Source organism: Semicossyphus pulcher, unplaced genomic scaffold, assembly GCF_022749685.1.
Source record: "Semicossyphus pulcher isolate SPU_LCO1_2020_fin unplaced genomic scaffold, fSemPul1.0.p SCAF_1, whole genome shotgun sequence".
Taxonomy (NCBI): Eukaryota; Metazoa; Chordata; class Actinopteri; order Labriformes; family Labridae; genus Semicossyphus; species Semicossyphus pulcher.
The window spans coordinates 24,171,145-24,197,933 of record NW_027211603.1 but is presented as its reverse complement, the minus strand read 5'-3'; the positions used below and the strand labels follow the sequence as shown (position 1 = coordinate 24,197,933).

The 26,789-nt window shown below is 41.8% G+C and overlaps 1 protein-coding gene across 1 annotated transcript; it reads right to left on the bottom strand.

The window, feature by feature from the left end:
- Positions 1-4,358: 4,358 nt before the first annotated feature.
- fam120b (family with sequence similarity 120 member B) lies at positions 4,359-22,204 on the bottom strand. The gene is made up of 14 exons (XM_069663791.1): positions 22,151-22,204; positions 21,710-21,820; positions 20,336-20,526; positions 20,026-20,159; positions 19,699-19,821; positions 19,346-19,537; positions 18,870-19,140; positions 18,597-18,780; positions 17,759-17,860; positions 17,386-17,558; positions 14,610-14,702; positions 10,747-10,953; positions 10,402-10,549; positions 4,359-5,754 (listed from the first exon to the last, which is right to left on the bottom strand). Exons 2-14 carry the CDS (start codon positions 21,816-21,818, stop codon positions 5,186-5,188), a joined length of 2,496 nt encoding a protein of 831 aa, XP_069519892.1. The 5' UTR covers positions 21,819-21,820; positions 22,151-22,204; the 3' UTR covers positions 4,359-5,185.
- Between the last annotated feature and the right edge of the window lie 4,585 nt (positions 22,205-26,789).

The following is a 26,789-nucleotide window of genomic DNA, read 5'->3' as shown; positions in this document are numbered from 1 at the left end:
AAAATACCTCCACCCATTTATCTCGACATGTGACAGGAGCTTAGAGTGCACTAGGATTGGTTACACACACACACACACACACACACAGAGCGGTCTGGGAGTTGTTCGCTCTGTGTTTTGGCCTCAGCTAAAGAAAGCAGTTTATATTTATAGGCTGTGTTGTAAATACAGAAGGGTTATATTTGGTCACTATGGCTCTGAGTATTTTTGGACGCCTGTGTCACTTTGGTGCGTGCGTCTGTAAAATCAACTGAAAAACAAGAAAATAACAGAGCTGCTTCTGTCGCCAGGACTCTTTCTTTGTGTGTGCGCGCACACACACACACACACACACGCACACACGCACACAGAAAAGAAAACACAAACAGGCCCTTTTCTTTGCATGGCTTTCTAAATGCAACAACAGTTTCAATGAATAAAGAAGCATCTTTACACAAACACAGCTGTTAATTTCAACAAACTATATTTCAAAGCATGTTTAATATTTTCTCCTGTGTTCCTGGAGCGCACCCTGTGTGTAAGAAAGTGAAAACACGCATCAGAGGTTTTTCATAGCAACACTTTCATCTGAAGGTGCTTGTTAACGTACTGTAACATATGTTAGTCACCATATAATAATAACAATTATGCCCAATAACAGCCGGTTTGTTGGCAGTCTGCTGAGGTGTTAACAAGCGCTGTTGCGGTCAAGGTAAATTCATGTCTCCTCTCATATTTTCTCCTAAAAGGCTATCATTAAACAAGCACCTCGTCCACCTCGCATCACTTCAACCTTTAACTAGACTGAGAAGCTACAGTCATGCTAGCTCTTCTGTGAGGCTGCACTTAGGTTAAGTGGTGTTTTGGAGCTAAATGGTAACGTCAGCATGCTAACGCTAGCAATGCTAATAATACTGACACTAAAGAAGTATAATGTTTTAACAAGTTCTCCATCTTAAGTGTGTTAATTCTGTTGATGTGTCACAAAGCACATCTGAGGCCAATCGCTCACTTTTGCACGTATTTGGGCACAAAGCAAAGTATTTGACAAGTGTTGGTGTTCGGACTCTTTGTAGCATTCATAACAAGCTAGAGCAGACTGAGTATGAATAATTGTTTAGCTAATCTAATAGCGCCCTTGTGATTTCTCCCGCTGCAAGTGAATAGTGGGTGCACAGAACAAAAAGAGAATAAGAGTGGACGTTTTTTTGTTGCATGGTGCATGTTAGGACATCCTCACTGACAAAAAATGCATCTGATGTCCGCTCGCTTGCTTTCATTGCCTGCAGTTCAATGAATCAGTGTCAAGCCTAGATTATGCACTCTATACGTTCTACAATCAGAGGTTAATGTGTACCCACACAAGAAGAAGAGTCCCTTTGATGTTATATTTGAATGAACCAAAAGGAAAAGTATAACAAAGGCAGTGTGTTTGGCTGCTTTCACACCTATAGGACCAAGGATGGCACACAGCAGTTAACACAGTGTGTTAACTCCAGTGCTGGTTTGCTTAGAGTGCGGTAACCACTCTAGTTTCATACCTGACACGGCACTCCCATGGGTCCTCAGCAATACACCTGCCATTTTTGAGGCCGACAGGATAATCGGTTCCCGAGATGTGCTTTTTTTAGTCAAGGAAAGTCGATTTGTGTTTCCTACGCACCAGGTTGTGATTGTAGTAGTGACCACATAGACTGAACTGTGGACAGTCTGTGCGGTAACTAATTTTGGGCAGCAGACTGACTTTGGATAAGGTGTCCACACAGACTTGATTTGACTTGCAGATGTCACAATGTATGTCCCACAAACTGACGCAGGCACACTGATGTGGAAACCTTGAATTAGACTTTAAATGTTTAAGGATTAAGAAAGTAAAAAAGCAAATTCTCTTCACTTCATTCAGAAGGCACCACTGTAGCATCCAAACCACCTGTGACACATAAAACCATGTTACACCTGTACAGAGCCTCAAAGTGGTTTGTCTCTTTGTGTAAAGTTTGTTGAGGTGGTTTTGTGGTCACGATGGGATCCTTTCAGGTGCCGCCCACTGTGGCCAAAACAGGACACGACAAGGGTTTAAATCAGCTCTCTTCAGTCCAGCCGGGTTTCACAAATGTGAGCCCAGTTTGAAGAGTTTGTCAGGAAGAAAGCCTCAGAGGAGTTTAGATAAGCTGTAGAAGGAGTGTAAGACTAAACAGAGTTTGTTTAATGACGAGCAGCGGAGAGGAAAGAGGCCTGAGCCGATCCAAGGGAGGAGGCCTCTGACGGGGGTTTGACTGTTTGTCTCCCTGCTGCTGGAGGGACCACGCCCAGACCTCCACACACACACACACACACACACACACACACACACACACACACACACACACACACATACATACACACACACACACACACACACACACACACTCGCAGGAAGCTGATATGTCGGGCAGCCAACAGGGTTTCCTGTGGTTGAGGCAAGACTACTGACTCAAACTGCTTGTGTTATTAACCCTCCTTTCTTCTCCTCTCCTCTAAATCCTCCTTTTCTTCCCTCTCTCCCTGTTTTCCCTTGTCCTCTTCATCGCCCTCTCCTCTGCTTTGCTTCCTTCACTCCTCCTCTTCTTAGTGTTTCCTCTCTCCTTTACACTCCTTCATTTCCATCTTCCACTTTGTTTCTTTCCCTCTTCTCCCCTTTTTAACCCTCCATCCCTCGCTTCCTCTCCGCCACAGAAAACATCCCTCCTCCCCTTATTGTTATTATGTAGAGGGGGCAAATGGACCCGAGTCATGCGTGTGTGTTGTGTGCTCCACCCATGTCGCCCCTCCTCACATACACACCCACTTCACTCACCACATCTACTAACCCAAACACACACACACACACACACACACACTGTTGTTTCTTCTGATGATCGGCTGCCTTTGGATTGAGAGGAAACACGGGGAGTTGACTGTTTGGTCACATCCCTTCAGAAAAGTTTAACACGTGACTTTAATAATCACTGAATTGAACCTCCTGTTTCTCTAACCTTTAAAAACCTCAGCATGGAGATACAAATGTTTCATCTGTCCTACGTCTGAGCAATGAACCCACAGCCCCTTTCACACACACAAAACACCCTGTAAAAGTACTACTTTCTAAATTCCTTGTCACATTTGAAACATCCGCCAGTCATGTTGACGTAGGCCTGCCTTCATGCCAACTGTCCTTCCCCTGATGCTTACTCATCAGCTGTTAAAATCATCACAGAACATTAAAGGATCATTTTGATATTATGGTAACGCTTTACAATACAGCCCGCAATTTGCCTTGTAAGTACCGTGGCGTGATGTAATATCATGGCATGTGTCAGTCCTTAAAGGTAGGTATAGTGGAAAAGGGAGTAACAATTACGAATTGTAGTCATTACTGGGTACCTACAGTGTAATTTAAAGAAATGAGAGATGATTTATACTCATTATTCTATAAGTGATAGATACTCACAGGTTACTTTAGAGGAAAGGAGAAATTTCTTACACTGTAAGTATTCTGTAATATGAAGTTTCCATCTCACGGTATAGCATTTTTCTCCTTGCCTCTGAACTTCCTAATTGTTACTCCCTTCTTCCACCATACCTACATATCAGTACTGATACATGTGACAATATTACATTATAAGTCACGGGTACTTGCAGGCCATATTATAAAGCGTTACCAATATTATTTTTAGAAGCAAACTCAAGACCTACCTTTTTAGGTGATTTAAAGATCATCTTTGTCTGCATTATCTTTTAGTGTTTTATTATGTTATTTATTTCTTCCATTTTAATTTTAACATGTTTATCCTTCATCCACATTTTTCCTCAGTATGAATTCATGATAGCACGTCCTCAGTTCCTCTTCTATCGAGTCCTTTATTCACAACATATGTTTTATCTTGTGCATGGATTGTAGGCAGGGGTGGACAGTAACGAAGTAACTTAACTTAAGTACATTCTTTTGAGTATGTTTTTATCTTTTAACTTTAATGTCTCCTTTGCTGCAGCCACTGTGGTGAGAAAAAAAGCCTCCCTCTTACACAAAAGTGTTACGAATGCATCCTTTATTTAAGCAGGTATAAAAGCCTTGTTGAGAATAAAACGTGTTTATCTTGAAGTGAGAGATTAATAATTATCTTTAAATGTCTTTAACAGTGACCGGGCTAAAAGAGCAGACACTTATATCAAATACAAAAACAATGCCAGCTGTCACACACTACAATGCAGTGAGATACAAAGGCAAGGGAAGCAAACAGATGTTTCTACATGAATCACATTTACCAAGCAACATATTAATCTTCTTCTTTCTGTATAATTGTTTTAAAGACATTTAAATTAGGTATAAAACATTAGCACACAAGCAAATTAGTAATTTAAAATGTTTGCATTGTGAAGCCTGTATAAGCAGCTTAAGTGTTTATTTATCAAGGACGGTATAAAAGAGTGCAATATAGAAACTTTTTTCTGTGTGTTTGAGAAAAGCAGAACTTCTTTTTGTCACTAAGAAGCGTCTTCATCTTTTGCCCTCCATTTGAGCAGATATTTGATACCAGCATTACTTTTCCTCTGCTTACAATCAGTCCTATAAAAGGATTATGCCACTGGGAACACACAGCTATTATGATCTTTTCTTTTTACTGTCAAAGATAAGGGGTAAAAACAGGCTTGAGGATTAGATTAATCCACCTCTCAGTGCATGTTTGAAGTGTCTCATTCCTCTGTTTGTTTTTAGAGTGCTCATTCTTACGGCTGATTCTCCGTCACAGCCAGACAGGTAACTTTCCCTGAGATAAAGGAGAGTCTTCATAAAGTGTGTCCACAGGATTATTTTAAGACGCATAAAAAAACAAAGTCAGGTTAAACAGGCAAATTAAAGGACCTAATCTCTTCATTCTGCCGCCTCTTGATCCCCATTTCTCCACCTCCTGCATCCTTTAGACAAACATTCCTGACGGATAATTCACTAATCGGTGTGTTCGGAGAAATTTGATTCCCTCGCTCCTTTCATCACGTCTTCCCCATCCACTTAACTCCTCAAATCCTCCCCTCTAATCCTCCTCTTCTCTCCTCTCTGGTTCAGGGTGGAGTTATGTTCCTGGTGCAGGAGGCTGAGACCATGTCAGAGGAGAGGAGAGGAGGACACATGACATTAAAGGACAGGTAAACACAGAAGAAGACCACGCTGGTGTTACCTCGGAGCCAGCTAGTATCTCCCTCTGCTGCCGTACGATCCTCCTCTGTGTCCTCTTCTCTCCCACTGTCTCTCTCTGTTTCCATATTCACTCTCTTCTCCTCTTGTGTCTCCTCTCCCCCTCCATCCTCCTCCATGTTGTTGGCCTCCTGTGGTCTCTCCTCTCCCCCTCCATCCTCCTCCATGTTGTTGGCCTCCTGTCGTCTCTCCTATCTCCGTCCATTCTCCTCTATGAGGTTGGCCTCCAGTCATCTCTCCTCTTCCTCTCCATCCTCCTCCGTGTTGTTGGCCTCCTGTCGTCTCTCCTCTCCCTCTCCATCCTCCTCCGTGTTGTTGGCCTCCTGTCGTCTCTCCTCTCCCTCTCCATCCTCCTCCGTGTTGTTGGCCTCCTGTCGTCTCTCCTCTCCCTCTCCATCCTCCTCCGTGTTGTTGGCCTCCTGTCGTCTCTCCTCTCCCTCTCCGTCCTCCTCCATGTTGTTGGCCTCCTGTCGTCTCTCCTCTCCCTCTCCATCCTCCTCCATGTTGTTGGCCTCCTGTCGTCTCCCCTCTCTCCCTCCAGTTTTCACAGTCTGAGGGCCAACCTGAGTGTGAGAAATGTGATATTAAAAGACCAGCTCAAGTAGTTCCACAACTTAACTGAAACTGGACTGTTGTTGCCAAGCAACCAAAACATTCTTCTGTACTCTGTGTCTCCAGGTTACCACAGATCAGCTGTTTTCTATCATGTACATTTATCTTCTTGTTTTAAGTGATCATCAACCAGTGAAATAAGAGTCTGCTGTGTGATTCAGAGGAACCAGCTTGATCAATGTAGACATACACAGTCTGCTATAATGATAGTTAACAGTATTCAGAACATCTGGCTGAGGCGGAGTGATACACAGAGTGAAAAGTCCCAGTGATGTTGTTGGAATGCCTCTTGCCTAATCAGATTACTTGGTCAGAACCTACTGTTCTGTAATGCTATATTTAACCTTGATTCAAAGTGTTGTTTCTTACACTGCACAAATAAGCAGGGTTGGGGAGTGACAGAATACAAGTAACAGCGTTACGTAATTAGCATACAAAAAAAGGCAACTGTATTCAGTTACAGTTACAGGACAAAAGAGGTAATTGTATTACAGATACATTTATTAAAAATGGGGATTACTAGCAGGATTACAATTTTAAAATACATTTTAAAATGAAGACGATATAATACCAAAGACGCTCTATAGCATCTGGCGTCTCATTTCTAAAACGACCATCTGACTGTCCGTCTCTGATATTACCATGAACCTGCGTGCACACTTCACGACACTTCACGACACACAAGTCTCACAACACCGCTCCTCAAAGTTGCCATCAACAGTCTCTGGTTGCCATGGCCTGTGGTGAACACAATGCTTTCACTGGGCGGAAATGGGAGCAACCTCACAGTACGGTGCAAGTTATGGCTTCCAGCTGTCAAAATGCTGTCATTATCCAAGGACCCGACATCTAATGTAAAGAAACATTACAGGTAAGACAAACCGCTAACGTTAGCTACACAGAATTCCTTTTAAAATGTTAGCTAACCTGTCTTCTTCTACTGCTACCACTGGAAAATAGTTTGTGACTGTGGTGATGGCCACAGCCAATTAGTAATTAACCCTGCAGATGAGCAGCGTCAAATATTTGATATTTGTTTTTCCAGTTCAATTACAGATTGTCAATAGTCTTTATTCCCTTCAGAGCTGGGAATAGAAAAATACAACCAGTGAACGATCCCTTAGTGATCCACTGATCTGGTCCTCTTCAGTGTCATACTTTGAAATTTACAACCTCAGATGTCTTGGTTCTTTGTATAAAAAGTATTAACAATTGTTCCTCTCTCCAACTCTCTCAAACACACACACACACACACACACACACACACACAGACACACACACAGCTTGCCTTTAAAGTCTGTCCGCAATTATTTCAAGGCTTCCCACAGAACAGCAGAAGAAACAAACACCATATCACAGCAGACACACACACTCATCTAGTGTTACAAACCCTGACACTTTTGGAGAGCTTAATTATTCAGAGAAAAGAACACAGTAACAGATCTCCTGTCAACTGTCATCTACCGAATAAAAAACACAACTAAGAAGAGACACATGTTCTTTCCTTTCCTTTGCTCTGTCAGTTAATCCATTTACTTATCAATAGCAGAGTAAACTAAATGTTACTCCTGTTTAGCTTCCTGTGAAATCTATCCGTGCATTAAGACAAGCTTGACACAGACACTCAGCAGCTCTGACAGATGTGGCAGACCTTATGTTTCATTTCAAGCAATTAAAATCTTAGAGTATAAGTTTAGACCTGCAGAAAGGAAGCTGCAGCCTGTTCCACTTAATCAGGCCTCCGTCCTCCCATCAATCCTCTCAGTGAGTGTGAAAGTGGTGAAAACAGCAACATGAAAGCGTGCCATGCATAAGAGGATGAGTCATTCTGGCCACAAGCAACAAAACTGTTTAAGAGTTTTTTTCTGTGGTCAGTTTGTCTTTTGGAAAAGTTTCAGTTTCTCAGATTGAGATTCAAGTTGAAACAAAAGAGAGGGAGAGAAAAAAGATCAGAGATCAGAGTAAACATGTTGTTCCTCTGTCAGAGACAGAGAAATATGTGTTAATGAAAACAGAAAACATCAGAGGACAGAGAGGAGAGAAAAGAGGAACATTCACGCTCAAGCAAAACGTACTCTACGTCAACTGTGAGCCGATCTTTAAGTGAGGTTGTTTGACAGAAATAAAGCGAGGAGACGTGGGAGAGCAGCTACACTGAATTCACTGTCAGAGTGTAATTGTGAGGGCAGGCGGCCAGAGGAGATATTTGCTGAGGAGACTAAACATCAGGCCTGATTCCAAACAAAAACCAAACCAGGCCCTCAACCATACCACATAGCGCCACCACTACTCTCACGCACACACACTCTCTCTCCTTGTCACACACACACACTCCACATCCCCACAGTTCTGTAGTAATGATTGGTGTCTGCGTCTGGCAGAAATGAAACACTGAGGTATAAAGAGTGAACTGCCTTCCATCTATAAAACCAGAAACATCCTCATGAGACCCACAAGGGTTGACTTGGGCAAAAAGCAGACAGTTCGGCGCAATTTCAGAGACTCTAGGCCAGCATGGCACGCAGAGAAACAATCCCAAAAGGTTTAAAAGTCACAGGGTTGAAAAGAAAGTACGGGTTCACGTTTCATGCTGCTGAGTCGTCCTCTGAGGGTCACCACTGAGCAGGACTGTAAGCTACAGACGAGTCTTATCAACAGGGAGCTCATGTTGGCCTAAAGTCTGCACATATAGTAAATAGCACCATATAAAGACAGGGCACTGTGCCATTTAGTCAAAACAAACCAGTAGGTGTGTAAAAGGGGGTGAATATGCGCGAACATGTGTGTATAATAAGCTCGACAAGCATCTGGAGACAGAGGCAGAACAATGGTGAGAAATAAGAAAAGAAACAGAGAGAGGATTAAGAAAAATGAAAGGATGAAGACTTGGAGAGAGGGGAACGATCGAGGGGAAGGGGAGCAATGAGATGGGGGGAGGCAGGAGAGGCAGTCTGTAATCAGATCGTCTTGTTGTGTGTCTTAAAATAGAGCTCTCCCAGCCTATAAACAGAAACCTACTATTACGAGTGCACTGACAAAGCAAGTCTCCGATCCAAGCGCGCACGCACACGCGTGGTATGCATTACGGCCGCAGCACACATGGAGCTCGTTACAGCACGGCCCTCTGGGTAATGTGGTTCTGTGAAGGGCACCAGAGAACTACAACCACAGATGAACTGTCAGATTAAAATGCTGCTTCTCAGTTTTGTTTGTACGGCTCAGACTGCTGGAGGCCTCCTCAGCTCTCTGTGCTGTGGATTAGAAACAAAGACACTAACACTGAACTACTGTAGCTTTAAAGTAATACAGACCTCATAACAGCACTTTTATAATGTTTATATTGGAGAGCTTTTGCCTACATTAATTTGAAAGTTCACAGTTTAGATACAGAGAGGAAACATGGGAAGAGAGAGAGATATGACGTGCGGCTGTGGTCACATGGTATGAATCTTCACCACCATGCCACCAGGGCACCATAGAAACATCATAACAGTCTTAATTCAGGTCAAAATGTTTTTCTCTCTCTAACCTTTATTTAACCAGGATGGTCAAAAAGTATTTTTCCAAAGATTCCTGGACAAAACGTTGTGTAGCACGAAACAACACACAACAGCAGTTAGAGGCAGAGTGATTGTTGAGTTGGAGCAGGAGGGAGAAGACGAGAAAAAGACATTAAAACACCTCAACAAATAAAAAGCTATTAGTCAAAATAATTGAACTTGCTCATGTCAGTGAAAAAAAAAAGAGGCTAATTTAAAGAGGGGGTATTATGCTGTTTCACATTTCAAGACATATATATAATGTTACAATGTTGGATGTCCATTCTAAACGTGGGTAGTTTCAAATCTGTAGGTACCACACGCCGCTCCTGTCGCCTAGCAACAGGTAGCTAGCGGGCTAACTAGCTAGCATAACTAACGTCACTTAACTTAACCTATTATTTTAATGATCATTTATTTCGTTTTTGTAAACATGTGTAACGATAGCTATTTGATTGAGTTCAAACCAAAAACGTTTACATTTTAAAGTTAATTCCTCTGACTCGTAAAAGTCCACCATCTCGTTTGAATTGACACGCAGTGCATCTCGGGGAGGATACGGCCTCCGAATGCTACAGTCCCTGGATCGGGACACAGCTGCGATGTCATTAAGTGCAGCCTCAGCAGGCTTTGGAGAGCTGACCAATCAGAAGAAAGTGGGCTTGTAGGGGCAGGGTTTCTTAAAGGGACAGAGCTGACTGAGTGGTTTCAGGCAGAGGCTGTAAATAACTGTAACTGTAAATTATGCTAAGCTACTCCACTGGTATCACAGAGTGAAATATGAAGCTTGAAATGAGCCTTTAATGATATAATTGTCATACTTTTATCATGCACTGTGAACCTTCTTCTCTATTTGATTACGTTTGGAGGTAACCATAACACATTTTTACAGACAAAATGTTGTTGTCAGAGCCCTAAAGAAGGCACTGGCGATGCCTCTGCCCTGATATGCCCCAGATAACACCAGTCATAAGTGGAACTAAAAGTTTTCACTTGTTCTGAAAAGGTGGCTGAGTGGTGAATGGGTAGGGTTTAACTATAAAGACAGTCATGTCTCACCTGTGTGTCTCTCTCTGTATCTGGGTCCTGGTGTGGTGTTGTGACTTTGTTCTGGTACGTTGGGTTTGGACTGCAGGACTCTTCCTCGCTTTCTGCAGGCGTCTGTAAGTTTCTCTCTCAAGCAGAGAAACAGAGACAAACAGGAGGACTGGAGAGAGAGAGACAATAACACACGTGTCAAAATCATGCTGTTCATATGTGGTAAAAATGATACACAGAATAATTAAAGTGGTTGCAACAGAAAACAACTTTTTCTCTTTTTTTCTCCTAAAAGTCTTTACCCACACACACACACACACACACACACACACACATTCCCCTTTTTGTTTTCCTGTCTCCACTCACGTCGCCCTCCAGCAGCACAGTTTTCTCCGCGCTGCGATGTGCCAGCAGGTACTTTGAGTGGAACAGACGTCCATCGAAGCTCTGCCAAAGCATCAGGGCAGCACTGGGCAGCGGGCAGCCGCTGGCACAGTTAGCATCCAGCAGGTTGCCCAGTCCTCGGACGTAGAGAGATCCCAGCTGCACCGCACGGCTGCAGAGGACAGGCAGCTGAGGGCAAAGGAAGGGGAAAGGTTTTACATGAGGGAGGTAGAATAACTGAATCATGAGGTTTGATACTTTAGTGCTTTTCTTTTGTTTGTTTTTTTACATCTCTTAACAGGTTTACATGACATAATCTTTAATGCAGAGATAGTGACTCAGAGAGAAACTTGACTGCACCACATGTGATGATACAGACCTTCAGCCCCTCAGCCGCTGACCACAGTCGTTCACTCCTTCCTACTCCTATATCTAGTCCACTTGTTGCCTTTTTTTGAGCTTCAAACCACCAACGATCCAACTCAGCAGTATGTCCTCATTATTGCTCAATAATATGCATCAGCTTGTTTCATTCACCGTCGACACACTGACGTATTCATCATGACTTTCCCTTTAATAAAACTTAACTTAAAGGGAAAGTAGCTCATAAGTATTTCCTTGTACTGTTACATGGTTTTAACGGTCCTGCTGTATAGAGCCATCTGTTTCTTCAGTGTGTTTAGTTTCACCACACAGAACAGGTTTCTTACATTTTTACTTACAGCTGCTGATTTCCCAACTCCAATCTGCACAATCTGACACATAAATCACACCATTATATACGACTCAGACCACCCACTTCACTCATCACTATCTATCCCTCTATCTCAACATGTCACAGTTATATTCAAGCAAAAATGTAAATCATCCGTGATATTCCAACGAGGTGAGCAGGTAGTGGGGAGAAATGAGGGGGAGAAAAACTATATATTTAAAAAACAAAACTGTGGCTGTCACAGATAAAGAAGTCCTCTCATTTATTGTGGGCAAAAACAATGAACATGTTTCAAGAATAAACCATCATCAGTGACTCATTTGTGCTGAAACAAGTCTGTTTCTTTTCACCCACAGTAAATAAGAGGATGACTTAAAGGTAAAGGGTCTAATCCATCAAAATGAACATAAAGAAGTGAATCAGCAAGTCATCCAATATTCAGTTATACCCACAGTCTGATATAGAACTCTATGACGGGGTTTAAGAGGAAATACAGATTATTACTACAGAGGTTTTACAGTCCAGGTGATTTGATACCTTAAATAATGTTTTTGTTTTTTCCAAAGGATCCAGTTACAACAGTTTAAGCTCACAGATTAAGGGAGAAACAGGTGGACGGTTATTTCTGACACAGAGAGAAAAGGAAGAAACAAGAACCTGGAGGACAATAAAAAAACGATGAAGAGGATGATGAAGAAGCAGAGAGCAAGCAAACAGTCACGACAGCAGGCAGATGTTCTCTGTGCGTGTGTGTGAGTGTGTGTGCTTTCTGCTCTCACCTGTCCTCTGGCAGATAGTGCTGATAACAGTGATTACGTGTACACACACACACACACACACACACACACACACACACAGCCCTGCCTGCCACCTGCTTCCAGTCAAACAGAGCTTCACCTTCTGAAGACAATGAACCACTGGACTGACACACAAAGGCTGAAGGCGCACACACAAACACGCGGACACAAAGAGAGCAGAGAAAAGAGATAAAGAGCGACGAGAAGAGAGACAGAAAAAGAGAAAGTGGTCGAGTGTAAAAAGGAGAAGAATATGAGAACACACAGCGAGAGAGAGAGACAAAGACAGGAACATGTGTGTGTGTGTGTGTGTGTGTCCAGTGGGGCGGAGGGTGCATGGTGTAAATAGCTCCATGTGGTGAGCGTCAGCCAGGACAGACAGGCGGCTGTCGCCAGCACACTCTCTCTGTCTCACACACACACACACGCCACAATCACAGTCCCTTGGGGAGGAATGTTGCAACGAAACCAACGCATCCCAAAACCTACCCACAACCCCTTTCCCCTAAACACACACACATACACACACAAGCAGTGTGACTCATTTTGACTCAGTGGAGCACGCACACTCATGCACACTAAATATTTTTTATTGTTTTTTTAAATCATAGTGTTCTGAGTGTGTTGTGGGGATATAAAGAGGTAATTTGTACTGCCATGTGCTGAAGGGTGAATGTTATTGCTGTATGTGTGTGTCTGCAAGTTATACACACACATGCAAATGCCCGCACAATCAAAAATTAACTTGAGGTAAACAGAAATCTGCGTGTTTATAATAGTACACTCATGAGTTTGGTTAGTGTGTGCAGTTAATCCGTACTCTAGTCCCTCAGTGAGTCCCCCTGCTGCAGCTCTGAACCTCTCCCAGTCAGCATATTCAAATCAACGCCCAGCCCTAATTATTGTGTAGAAAACAGACGAGCAGCAAAAATACAAATTACTAGACACAAGTATTGTAATTAAGCACTCAAAATAAATGGGGCTACAACAAGGCCGCAAGAAGTGTGTTGGTTTCCCCAGAGAATGAAAAGCACAGCTGACTCTCAGATACGCTGATGTGAGAGCTCATAAGACAGACTGAGCGAGCTAAATGAAGACTGATGATTTCTCTGACATTAGGATGTCAGTATTGACCTTTCCCTTTCTTTGTACTTTCACATAGCATCAGTAATCATTTAAAGGGGCCGTGTCTTTTAAATGGATATTCTCATATGTTGCATGGGTTTCACATGTTTGTGTGTTTATTGTTCACAGTGAAAAAGTGAAAGCTGCATAATTCCGTGTTTTTCCAGAATGACATGTTTAAAAAGGTCGCCTCTGAAATGGGCCGTTCAGAACAGCTGCAGGTTTCTACATAGAACCTTGCTTTCGCTGAAATCGACCAATCGTCATTCACTGTCATTCACCTCAGGCTGCCTTCTCGCACCAGCTTGTAGCCAAGTCGTCAAGATGTCAACTTACCATTCTGATACCTCCTGTTGATTCTGGCTCGTACTAATAAGGCAGAATAACCGATCCTAGGGCAGCCATGTTTTCTACAACTTTGGAGTGACAGTGCAGTGCGGCCACTCCCCCACTTGAGATCGCACACGTGGGGGAGGGGCTACGCGGTCATTCCAAATACTGTCAGCCAATCGTGGCTACGGTCTGACCTTTGAATGGCAAAATGGCTTGTTTGTTTCAGGAGGAAGGAGAGGCTCCGAAACATTAGATTAAAATATGTATACAATTTTTAAAACTTTTCCAACGTGATTCAAAAACACATTAGAGTAATAGAAGATTGATTGCAGCTAAAATATGTCCACTTTAAAATAACTGTCACATGACAAGAAGATCACAATGAAGCTTTTTTCACAAGTTGTAAGTCATGTGTGGCTCTGACTGACCTGATAAAGAAGGTGGGCGGACATCATTTGATCCTGATCCATAGGTAGTCAATAAGTAAATAACAGCTCAAACTCTTCTGCAGGTTAACCATAATTGTTTCGGGGGATTTTGTTGGTTTGTGTGTTTTTCTGGAGACTCAATCAAGTTGCTTATTTGTCTTTTGTACTCAGTTTTCTCCTCACTTTCTATTACTGGAAACACTTTCTGAGCTTTGTTTGCCACAAGAGAAGTTGTTTACTGCAAACCGCAGGGGACATTGTCTTCTCACAGCAGGAAACAACAACTACTGGGTGTGCTGGGAGAAAAAATTGAAGCGCAAAAACCATTAAACTGATGACTTTCTGAAAAAAAATGCTTGTTTGGGTTATAAATCAAATAAATGCAAATGAAAAATACAAAACAGACCTTATATGTAGAGTGTGTGTGTATGTGTACTTGTAACTGACCTTGATGTGTTTCAGCTGCTGAGAGGATTTAAGTCTCAGACACACAGCCTGACTCAGGTAAGCATCCACGTCCTCTTGAGACAAAGTTTGCACCTAAAAACACACACACACACACACAAACGCACACACCAGTTCAGAGCAAAAAAAAAAAAATGATGGTTGACCATTTCAATTACATCCCAGTGCGCCTTGTGTGTGGGTCGATTTGTTTGGTCTGCCTGCTTTGCAACAATTCAACCGACAAAGAAACAATGCTGAATGCAGAAACAAGGCTGCCCAGTTGTGTGTACAAAACAAACAAACCCTGAAGCTATTTAAATAGAAGAGTGACGAGGGAATGTGAATGCAGCAGCGATCAGACAACAACAGCTACTGTTGTCTGTCAGCCTGTCTGGGCAACTTTGATTGTCTGTCTTCTAACAGTCTGTCTAACAGGCCGCTCTTCTGTCCGTCTGCTCGTCCTTCATACATTTAAATGATTGACACCAACTGTCCGTTCGCCTGTTCGCCCGGAAATCAGCATCTGTCAAGCAGGCTGTCTGTGATCTTTGTGTTTTTAAGTGTTAAATTCGTGTCTGAGCACAATACCATAACATCCAATGATGTCATAACTGCAGGTCCAACCTCCTGAGATGTCGCAGTGTGAAAATTCTTTCGGTCTTGGCCTTGGATTTTGTATCTCATGGGAAAATCCCTGGTAAAATAAATGTTCAATACAAATAAAATATAAATAAAATTGTGTAAAAATGTCCCTGTTTGTTTGTTTGACTGCTTGAAGGATGAAGTTAAGTTGAATTTAACAAAGCCCCTATATTCAGATGTTACCTAAAGCTACAGTTGTAAAGCTCAATGGTAATGACATGTTGGGATCATTTCATCACTACATTAACATAAATATGAAAGCATTTTTACAAATAAAGCTAAAAATGTATTTATGCAAGTTAGAGCAAATTAAATGAGAGGTTGGGTTTGCCTTTCATGGGGAGCAGCGTAAGGTGAATTCCACTGTGGTTAATGTAGGCGCCAGATGTTTACAATGAATCTGTGGTATAGTCACAATCAGAGTCTGAAATACTTTATTTCTCCCGGGCTGAAATCCGGGCGTTACAGTTGCTCTGATAAAGAGGAAAGCATGAAGAAATAACGGGCATTAAAACAGAAGTAAGAACTGTGTCAAATATGTGCATTATATATACAATAAAATAAGAAATAAAGATACAGATTAAATGCTGAGAAGTGGATCTATGGTGATTTAAATATGAGTGATAGAATTAAATAAAATAGCCAGAATAAAGTTAAATATGGTGCAAAAGGGTTATATACATAAGAGTTATTTACAAATGAACAATATAAGGCAGAGTGTCAACGTATTGCACAGTTGAATTATTGCACAATTATCCAGCTTATGTATAAGTTCAGTTGTACAGTTTAAAAATAGGATTGGATTCTTGGATTCTGCTGCAATGATTTAAGCTGTCTGAGTGTAAGTGTACGATGTTCTAACAACGCTAAAAAAATACACAAGCCATGTTTCACATACATCCTAAAAAAGGCTCCCCATGTTGCATAACTTACTCTGAACTGATTTGGATTGGGAGACATTTCAAACACAGCAGAGGCCACTTCTTCAAGACACTTAACTGACATATTTTGTACATTAGGACAAGATGTTTAAAATTTAAGCCTTTACTTTGAAATATGCAAGAAAACATGATGAACTTCTTGAATTCAAGGCCTGCTTCTTACAGAGTTGGCAAATGAATCTACAGAATAATTTGTGTTTAGCTTCTGTAAAATGACGCATGCATCTTCATCCTTGTGATGGGATGCATTAATCTCTGTTGTTTCAAAGCTCATCAGTTGACGTCAATGCAAAATGTACAAACCAGAAGCATAAATCTCTGCTTCTTCGGATACTTTGAAAAGCGATCACATTGTTGGAGTTTATCAAAACAAGGCTTTAAAACAAGATTACAAACAGCACAAATGTTTGTGGTTTAACATTTACGACCAAAACATGGACACAATAGTTGTAAGGTGAATTAAGAAATGGCTCTTAAGATATTCAAGCCCCTGGGTGGTTATCAGAGCACTTGTTGACGTAAGAGCAGGAGGTACAAAGACCAGTGTCTGTGGTTAAACTGGGCACTCAGTGGGTGATAGTTGCTGCCATCAAGCCACAGCAAAACAACACAGAACAGACCGTCAACAAGGGATGTTTAACTTTAAACCACAACCTGACAAAAGGGCAGAATAATTGTTGTATATGTTAGAGATGTAAATCCCAAATCAAAAGCTGGCTTGTGGGTTTTATAGTCACCAAATACAGTTGGTCTGTTTACATAAATCAGCAGTAACCATACACTGCAGTATCTTCACTCAAATGCCTCAATACAAACTGATTCTATTGTGCTCCACTGTTTCATTTAGCAGCTCAATTAATTAAAGGCTTAGCCAAAAATGCAGCCCGACAAATGGAAACCAAAACAAAGTATCTGTAACTAAAGATGCTTTCATGGTTTTTTTTTTGCAAATGGAACAAGCAACATGACGCAAGGGTCGGGTGTAGTGGATTTATTAGTTTAATATCAGAGAAACACATTTACACCGTTTATGATGTATAAAAATATATAGATTTTTTACCACCTTTTCCAATTCAGTAATTGGCTTGTTTTTTAAATACTCTCTCCAACATAGAGTCGAATTTGGCTAATCACCTCTGATTTCTTGTGTCTGTGTCATCACCATCAGAGAAACAAGAGAAAGTTGACACTACCTGGAGGGCGATGTAAGTGACGAGGCACAGAGAACCCAGGAGACAGTCTTCAATTGCTCCATACAACTCTGAGAACTCCTGGCAGTCAAAAATTGATAAGAAGGACATCAGGCGGAGAGCAGGAACTTCAGGACCAGAGCCGAACCATAACAAGTCCAGACTGGGCTGATCGCCTACACAATCACACAGAGAAAAGATACTGCGGAGGAGTGCTTTGGCCTGTATGGAATGTGACAAATCTCTTTAATGCACATTAAAAAAGTTTTTACTATCAGTGATGCCTAAAAGTTTTGTCTCCAGCTAAATTAAGAATAAAGAAATACATCAGACAGACTCACACCGACCAGTATATAAAGAGTAGCAGGTACAGTACCTGTGATGCTGATTGGGACAGGATGGACCATGTCAGGTTCCTCCATAGAGTTTCCAGGGTAGATAAACCATTCCCTGATGACCGGCAGGTCGACACTGCTGTCTGAAAACAGGCAAACAGGATACATTTAGACTTGGATTGAGTTAATTTCACTGTGTTGAGAAGACAAAAAAGCGTTCTTGTCTTTATGTGTAAATCACAGAAAAGTAAAAGCACAAACTCCACTGCCTCGCATGTACTCCTCCTCCTCCTTAGTATGCTGTACTTTGCAGGTGTCTACCTTTACATGTGCATTTGTCTTGACTGACATATTTCATGTTGTTTTTTTTCATGGTGTTTGCGCAGTGCTGCGTCCACTAATGACATTTTTGCGGGGGCAGCTTCTGCTTCCCTCAGTAGAGACCATTAAGTCTGTTTTAAATTGATTTTATTTAGGGAATTTTTAGAAAGAAGAAAAACATAAAAACGATGTAAAGGAATAGTGTCCTGGTGTTAGCAGCAATTCTACACCAGGAAATTGTGCCCTCAAAAAAACAAAAGGATTTGCTTCTCCTCCGCCATTGTTGTTGACAAAGTTGATATCCTAAGTCCCACCCCTTCTTCATTTTGATTGGTCGGTGAGGGAGAAGTGACACTGAAGAGTGCGGCGGTGTTCCAAAAGTTTAACTATATACAACTGAGAGCGTTGTGAGCGAGGACGAGGGCGTTTTTGTGTTTAGGACGCTGAGCACTGAAAATGCTGAACTGCATTGGTTTTGTATAGAAAGAACGCTGTTAGTGGACACAGGCCCTAAATGTGTGTGTGTTTGTAACTTATCCAATAAGTTTACTGCCTTACCATCATGTCTGTGCAGCAGCAACAGCCCATATATGCGTTGTCTGCAGGGCTTGTAGACGAGGGCTTGAGGCAGTAATTCAGTGTCCTCCTCATCCTCCACGGTGTTGCTGCATTCAACAACGCCCTCAACCAAAACACTGTAGACCATGAAACCCTCTGCTGCCACATGCTTCTCTATACAGGCCTGGAAGAAGAACACAAAGTAAAACATAATAAGCCATTGGTGCATTTGTTAGTCTCAGAAGTAGAAATGGACAGAAATAGAGAACGTACCTTTAATATTTCTGGACTAACATGTTTCTCAAAGGCAGGGGCAGAGGGAACTGCAGAGATGTCACCTTGCTGAAAAGCTTCCTGTCCAGGCAGTAAGTAGGAGCGAACTCCTCTCTGCAGTAGCTCTCTGTGAGGAGCTGCCACATTCAGAGACTGAGGGATAAGGTCAGTCTCTTCCTCCTCTTTGCCCCACAACGAGCTCACAAGGTGGGATACAGCTAGCACCTTCTGCCCCTGTGGAGCTCCAGAGTGTGGTGCCGGATTGTTTATCCTGGGAAAAATAACATTGTTGAGATGTCACGTAAGTCACTAAGTTGGCTCACTGGCCAAATAGATGCAGCCAGAATCCGTGTAATTATAATTAAGAGTAGTCAACATTTATTCTGAAGAAGATAAGAATGAAAACAGAATTTCAATATTTCTAAATCATGACAAATTCTTTTAGAGACGAAAAACAAGAGTAAAACCCCACACACATGTATGTTGCCATGGCGTTGTTCCTGATGCGCAGCATCTCCTCCTCCGCCACCACATCATTACCAAGGAGACAGGCCAGCAGTGGTAGCTGGTTTACAGTCAATCCAATGGTTTGGCAGAGCTTCTGTCGGTCGTACAGGACAGTGGTAAGGCCGTCAACCCGAAGCTTTGTCACAGACAAGTTGGGGGCACTTTTAAATATATAAATACATGTTCAGGTCAGTCACTTTATTCACATTTTCCATGACTTACCAATTATATTAAATTATCAGATCAAACATTTTAACTAAGACAAGCAGGTACTGTACTACAGCAGTAGTCCAAAAGTATAACAATACTGATTTTAGCGAACCTGTCGTATATGACGAAGTCAGAGTCGTCTCCCAGGATGCCCATACTGTTATTCTGACGAGCATAGTCTGCAATTTCATAGTCTGCCTCCCGCACAGTGCAAAACACTTCCTGACCCAGTGACCTGCAAGAGAAAACAAAACATACAAACAAGAATAATATCAATCAACAGCAACAGAGGCACGATAAACCTCAATAACAAGAGGCATCATCTGTTCACAGATTAAATACCATAATGTTTCATCTTAAAACTGTGACTGTAATATGACAGTGTAAATATTACATACATGAGGGCTTGTGCATAATAATCAGTCTTGTAAATGCTGACCTGAGAGCAAAGCGCATGAATCTTGACAGACCAGAAGGCAAACAAAACATCTCTCTGCCAGGCTGCTCCCCGTGTGCCTTCAGGTAACGAAACATTTTAGAAATCTCCCGGTTTTTTTTGCATCGCCTCTTCACCTGTGCACACGAGGGGATGATAGATACAGTAGGTTGATTATGTCTTTAAAATAATATGAGATTACTAACCTCTATACTATAGTGTTACAGAAATAATCTGTCAGTGGTGGATTGACAGCTGTAGCATTAAGCTGAATTATAGCAATTTCAGAAACAAGAATAGCTTTTTTTCTCACCCACTGTTTTCTCTTCTGCTCCTCCACCACCCCGTCAAAGAAGAACACTAGTCTTATCCCTGCTGAAGTGAAGGCCTCCACCCAGCGCTTTAGGCCATCCATGTACTCCTTCCCCTGCCCTCCACACACCCAGTCCTTACACAAGTACCAGTGACGCAGGCAGCCCAGTGCATCCACAACCAGTGTGGGGACTAAATGAGAGTGAAAAATAAGTTACAGAGAGTAGACCTGCATGCAAAGCAACTCTGAGAAAAGAAGAAATGTCCACTTTCCAGCTTTTTAGTTGACAAAGCTTCAAGCTATTAAATCAATAAAACTTTTTAGGACCAGCAACAGAGGTATTGTTACTGATGAATCTATCAGAAGGATTGGTATGAGAGATACTGAATCATTAAACTGATCATTAATGTAATATGTTATGTCTATAACCTAAGAAAAAAACTGGCGTGCTCAACTCAGAAACACTACAAAGATTATCAGTGACGACTCGAAGGTAATACTGTAATCACAAAGACGTCAGCATTTGCAATAAAGTATATAACTTAAGGAAAAAATAATAAACGGCAGCTGAATGAAACAAACGTGTTTCAGCCAAAGGCTTTCATCAGTGTTTCACAAACAAATGTTGTATGACACCTTTTTAAACAATCAATGCCAGGTGACTTGCCAAAGAATAAATAGACATAAATGGTGCAGAAATACAATAAAAAAAACAATAGATAGAAGATAATAATAATAATGGAATATAGATGATCACTGAAGCATCACCAAAACATATCTTTACAAGAAACAGAAAGTAAATTGCAAGAAAAATCAGTAACAAAAGAAAAGATTTTGTTACAAAAGAGATTATTTTCCCTACTGTCAACACAGTAGTGTTTTTTATGTAAAGGCTGTACATATAAAAAACACTACTGTGTTGACAGTAAGGAAAATAATCTCTTTAATTGCGAGTGCTGACGCCTTTATTCTTACATGTCTATTATCTAAGCATCCTTATTCCAAAAGGACTCACTACACTGTTATCTAGTTGCATTTGAATTCATTGTTTACATTTACAACATATGATGTAAGCCTGATCTTTTTACATTTTTGTTTCAGGTTTCTATGATGAGTCATTCCCAGAAATGCTTGTTGCATTTCATGGTTATCTTTTTTTATGTGCATCTTGTGACTCTGGTTTGACAGAAGCCAAAGCTTGGTTACTTATTTTACGTTGCCAATACCTACATTTCCTGCCCTAACTTAACTTTAGAGTAAAGTTTACAAAAATGTACTAAATCAGTTCTGGGATACCTCTGCTATTACCTACACTGTCTACTACCTGCACACAGAAATATACTCAGCTGTTAGTGTTGGCTGTGTCTGTACAACCTTGCTGGGTTTTGGCAACATGTTGTCTGGCCATTTCTCTCAGGTTCACATGCACACAGGCATCCGGACAGCAGCGCTCCATGAAACTCTGAAGACCTCTGACACCCATTTCTACGAAAACGAAACAGAAGGACAGAGTGAGAGGGAATTCATTTGAAACTGTATTTTAAGGCAACTTACTTAGACACTTAAATTTCACGTTTTCGTATAATCTTAGCATAACGCCTACTTTAGATATTAGATGAGTGAGGCTGTGACAGCTGCCAAGTTGTTCACTTCAATGATCGGTCTGAATGGAACAGTTAGCTTAGTTTCTAGTCGCTAAACTCATTTATTCAAGCGCTGCGGCGTTTCCTTCCATTACAAATCTACTCGCTTTATACTAAGTTGTGTCTGTACATGCGTTTACCCCTTGCATTATTTCACACAGCAAAAACTTACTGTAGTCTATTGGTGTGCATGAGCAGCATTTGCCCGTGTTGTGTTTACTTGCAGTGAATCAGAATCGCTTCCTGTGATCTGCGCGTGGCGTCATCACGTTGCAAAACAAAGCGCACGTGCTCGACGCACAGAGCTCACTGTCGCTAAAATGCAGCAGCAGCAGTGGTAGTAGTAGTAGTAATGTTATCTATGTAATTAATCAAAATATAAAGGACTATAAAGACCAAAAAAATAAATTAAGCTCTTAAACGCAAATTTGTCTTCTAGTTTAGATAATTATTGTACTTAAAAACTAAACACCTTGAGGTGGCATGAATGAGAATGGACCATTGAGGTTTTTGAGGGCTCAGTCCTCCCATAATAACTCCCCAGGCTAGGATCAGAGGCAGGCTAATTGCTCTCCAGGCTCTCCTGGAGAATAGGGGCTCTATTCTGGAGTCACAACTTATTAGGTCTACCTTCTCAACACAAAGCCCCCCGTCCCTTCCACTCTATTGTCTGAGAGGAGCAGGAATAAAGAAAGGGACATATGCTGGATGTCAGTCCAGCTGTCAGCATCTGTCGTTCCTCAGCCAGATGCTCTGTGGGCTGGGAGGACAATTCACCCCTCCCACTCAACTGATCTTCAAGTAGGGAGGAGCTGTGTTGTAAATCTGACCCCCCATGATCGCACTGGAGAGTTATGGCCACTGGACTCAGGATTTTGGTTTGTGCCTCCCTTCCCCAAAACACCTGCGGCTATAATGAGCCTATTTTAAAGGTGTAAAGGCACCCCAAGGATGCTGATAGACTCAGGGGCTCATGGCCTGTGCAGGTGTTGAAACAGCACATGCTTCATCACTTATTCAAGTTTGGTATTCTGATCAAAACAATTGAGCTGTATGAACCGAAACAGTTTAGATCACAGTCGAGGTATGCCAGACAATCAGAGTGAATTGCTATGTTATTTTGCTCTGTAAACAACTAAACACAGCAGAACAACATAAAACAGCAACACAAAACAACAGATAGAGTAGATAGTTGGTAGAGTTGCCATTATCTATTAAATAAGGCAGCACAATTGTGTTATCCACGGTTAATTCAATACTATAGTAGTTTTTAGTCTGATAAGATGTGCAGCTTCTGAGGACTGAACCTGTGCTCAGAGCCAGGAAACATGACAATAACTAAGTATTAGCTTTTATACAGTGAGAGCATTTCTTCTGGGTTTCCCATTTAGTTCAGTTTGCAAGTTGTCTTATGAGCGTGATGAGATTTTGAATAAAAGTCACCAAATAAATGTACATAGAAATAGTTTGAATGAACATAAATACAAGGAATGAGTGGCGTAATGATAAAAGGAAAACCGAGATTATAATTGTAAAAATAAGATAAAAATAAGAGAGAAATAGAATATCTTGAGAAATAAAACCCAAATTTAATAATCAATGAATAATAATTTAAATAGCTATAACAATAATGTTAAATGTTTACGATAAGACTTAACAGAAAGTGAAAAATCAGAACGCCTGTATTACGCCTGTTTAGAACGCCTGTATTAAAGGACAAAGTGAAGGTATATTGTAGCATATATTCTGAAACCTAACACAGCGGTATATTTATCAACAATAAATACGCTTTTATTATCAATTCATTCAGGTAATACAGTTTGTACCCCATCAAGCTCACACGCTGTTTAAACCTGGTTTTCTCAGGACCAGACTCAAAGTTTCTTACTGCCCTGAGGAAAAATACGTGTTTGTACAACCTGGACATGTTTGTGTCACCCATGAAAAATATAAACACAAAGCACTCATGCACTGTATGTTCATGTCCTTGTGAACATACGTGTAAACATATAAGACCAAGAGTGGAAAAGGGTTTTTATAATCCTGCAGCCTATATTCAGCCGTCAGTGTGTTTGGGTCTGTCGTCTATTCACGTCGGATCTTTTCAACTTCCTTCTCCTCCTACAGACTCTTCCTTCTCCTCTTGGATCTCCTCCCCTTTAAGATCCTCCTCCCCCTCCTGCATCCCCCCTCCTCCCCGCTCCTGACCAAAGCTTGACTCAGGAGAAACAGAGGCAGATGTTCCAGGAGCACACGACTGCCCTCAGCCCTGCCCCCCAACACCTCCCATTTGTACTGGATCAGCAGTTAACCCCCGGAAAGAATTGACCATACAAGCACGCACACACACACACACACACACACACACACACACACACACACACACACACACACACACACACACACACACACACACGCACACACAAAGAACACCGCTGCACAAATCTGTACAGGCTCAACAGTTGTCCAACTGAATGAACAACACACACACTCACACACACACATTTATGCACACCAAATGCTGTCCAAATCCCCTCAGTGTCCCTGATAGCAGCCACCCTGAGGTCAGGCCTGGTGTCAGCGTCCAGCGCCCGGGGTCTCTGTGGGCAGCTGGCCTGGCTAATCCTGCTGCTCGAGGCCACTGGGTCTCAAACTAAAGGCCAAGGACCCCCGGGGAGCCACAGGGCAGAATCTCAGGGAGCAGGGAGGCTGTGATTTGTTCAAAATGCAGGGGTTTTTGTTTGTTTGTTTTAAGTCCATGAAAGATTACATATAAAATGTCCTGGGGGAGCAAGACAAGTCTACTGTGACCACAGTATTAGAGTATTAGAATAAAACACCTGGAGTCATAATCAAAGGCAGATTCATCCTTATTCATCAAACATGTTTTACTTGTAATCAAAAACACCAAGTATGACATCATGGAGAATAACTGGAAAGCATGTGAAAGATAGCGATACAATTTTTCCATTTGAGGTAAGAATTGAGACAGAAGTCTTAAAATCTTTTCCTATTGCAATAAGACTGCAACTGAGACTATTTTCAATTGTTGTTCAGATATTTCCACAATAAAATTGTGATGTGTTCAAGTTGCTAATTTGGAGCTAACAATCCAATGTGCAAAAATACACATATTCAAGATGCTACAACTTTGAAATGTGTAATCAATGATCACATTTTTTCAGCTTTTCTCAGTATAAACACACACATAATCTAAGCACAACAACAAGCAGAATAAACAGATTATGTGATGTCAAAATGAAACAAATGTTTTTATGTTGTGTTGAAATGATTGAAGTTAACTTTTAAGTTGAAATTATGGAAATGGAAAGATAAATCAACTTATAACAATCGTTACTTATAACCCAGACAGGGTCATGAAGCTACAATGCTCTGTTACAATATCATATGTACTGAATCCCAGGTGTGCTGTTAGTTTGTGTCACACATGGAGGCTACAGGTGGTGTTAGTTACTACATTCCTGACTGAGACGGCAGGTAGGCAGCCTCAGGTGTTTGTGTCTGAAGGAAGGAGACATGTGAGTCTCAAGTTTCTATCTATCTATCTATCTATCTATCTATAAAACTGTCATGGGACAAATGCATAAAGAAAGCAATGAATCAGACTAATGAAATAACAGCAGCACGGACATTTGTCTAATTGAATATTGGTCTATTCAGGCGTTCTTTCAGTCGGGGCACAAATTAAATATCTCAGTCAGCATGCTGGCTAATACCAGCCTGGCTTCTTGTCTTGAATGTGGGAACTTGGGCACAGAAGGAGTTGCATTTGTTGTCCCTCAAACTGAGAGTCCATGTGAGCTTTGATTTCTATAACTGACCAGAGCAAATGCTGCCATGCTATGTGCAACGGTGTGTGTGTTAGTGTGTGTTCATGTGTGTGTGTGTGTGTGTGTGTGTGTGGGTAGTCGGTGTGATGGCAATATTGTGGAGGTTCCCACGATGGCCATCCATCCATCCATTTCTTGGCACGCACACACACACTTACACACAGGCCATATGGCCACCTCAAACCCCTCGCATGCCTCCACTGTGATTTGGCCCATCAAGCAACCAGTGTCTTCACCTCCAAAGGCATTTGGCCTGAAAATGAGTGTGTGGAAAGATAAAAAAGGAGGAAGAGGAGGATGAAGGATAGGTAGATGTGAGAAACAGATTTTTAGAGTGAGGAGGAAGAAGAATGTGATACAAAATGAGAAAAAAATAGACTTTATAGAGAGATAGAGATGAGGGAAGCCATTTGGTAGTTGCTTGGTGTTGTGGTGTTTGGTGAGCAGATGGCCGGGGCTCGCGGAGGGGCGTGTCTTGTCCTCGCGACCCTTCACAAATCACACGGTTTCTCCCCCGAGGGGCTCGCGACTCGCCGTTCAATAAGAATCAATGGGAATTACTTCTCGAGAGAAAGGGATGAATGGGCGGCGGGGCGCGAGACCTCTTCCTTTGTTGTCCCCCTGCGTGTCACAGAGCTCCTGGTCTCACACACACACACACACACACGGGGAACCACGCACGCGCGCACACGCAGTTACACGTTCACACATTGACAATAGGAAAGCACTTCAGTTAAACAATCGACCTCCAGTTAAACAATTTTTTAACCTCACATGCGCGCGTGCGCACACACACACGCACAAAGAGGGATCAGATGGGAGGAGTTTCTACTTTCTGCTGTTTCCTGAAGACACAATTAGAGAATCTCCTGGCATAAATTATGTTTTAGAGGAAAGTGTCCTGATGCTGATGAACGAGAGGAGGGGGGTCACTTTCCATCCCACCATGCCTTTCAGTCA

Bases quoted from the DNA above. Each gene is read 5' to 3' on its own strand.
- fam120b (XM_069663791.1), bottom strand. From the start codon at position 21,818: ATGGGTGTCAGAGGTCTTCAGAGTTTCATGGAGCGCTGCTGTCCGGAT. The intron at 19,538-19,698 runs GTTCGCTAAAAT...TATATTTAAAAG, and splicing joins GACTTCGTCATATACGACAG to TGCCCCCAACTTGTCTGTGA. The intron at 14,703-17,385 runs GTAGTGTCAACT...GTGTGTTTTTAG, and splicing joins TCACTTACATCGCCCTCCAG to GTGCAAACTTTGTCTCAAGA.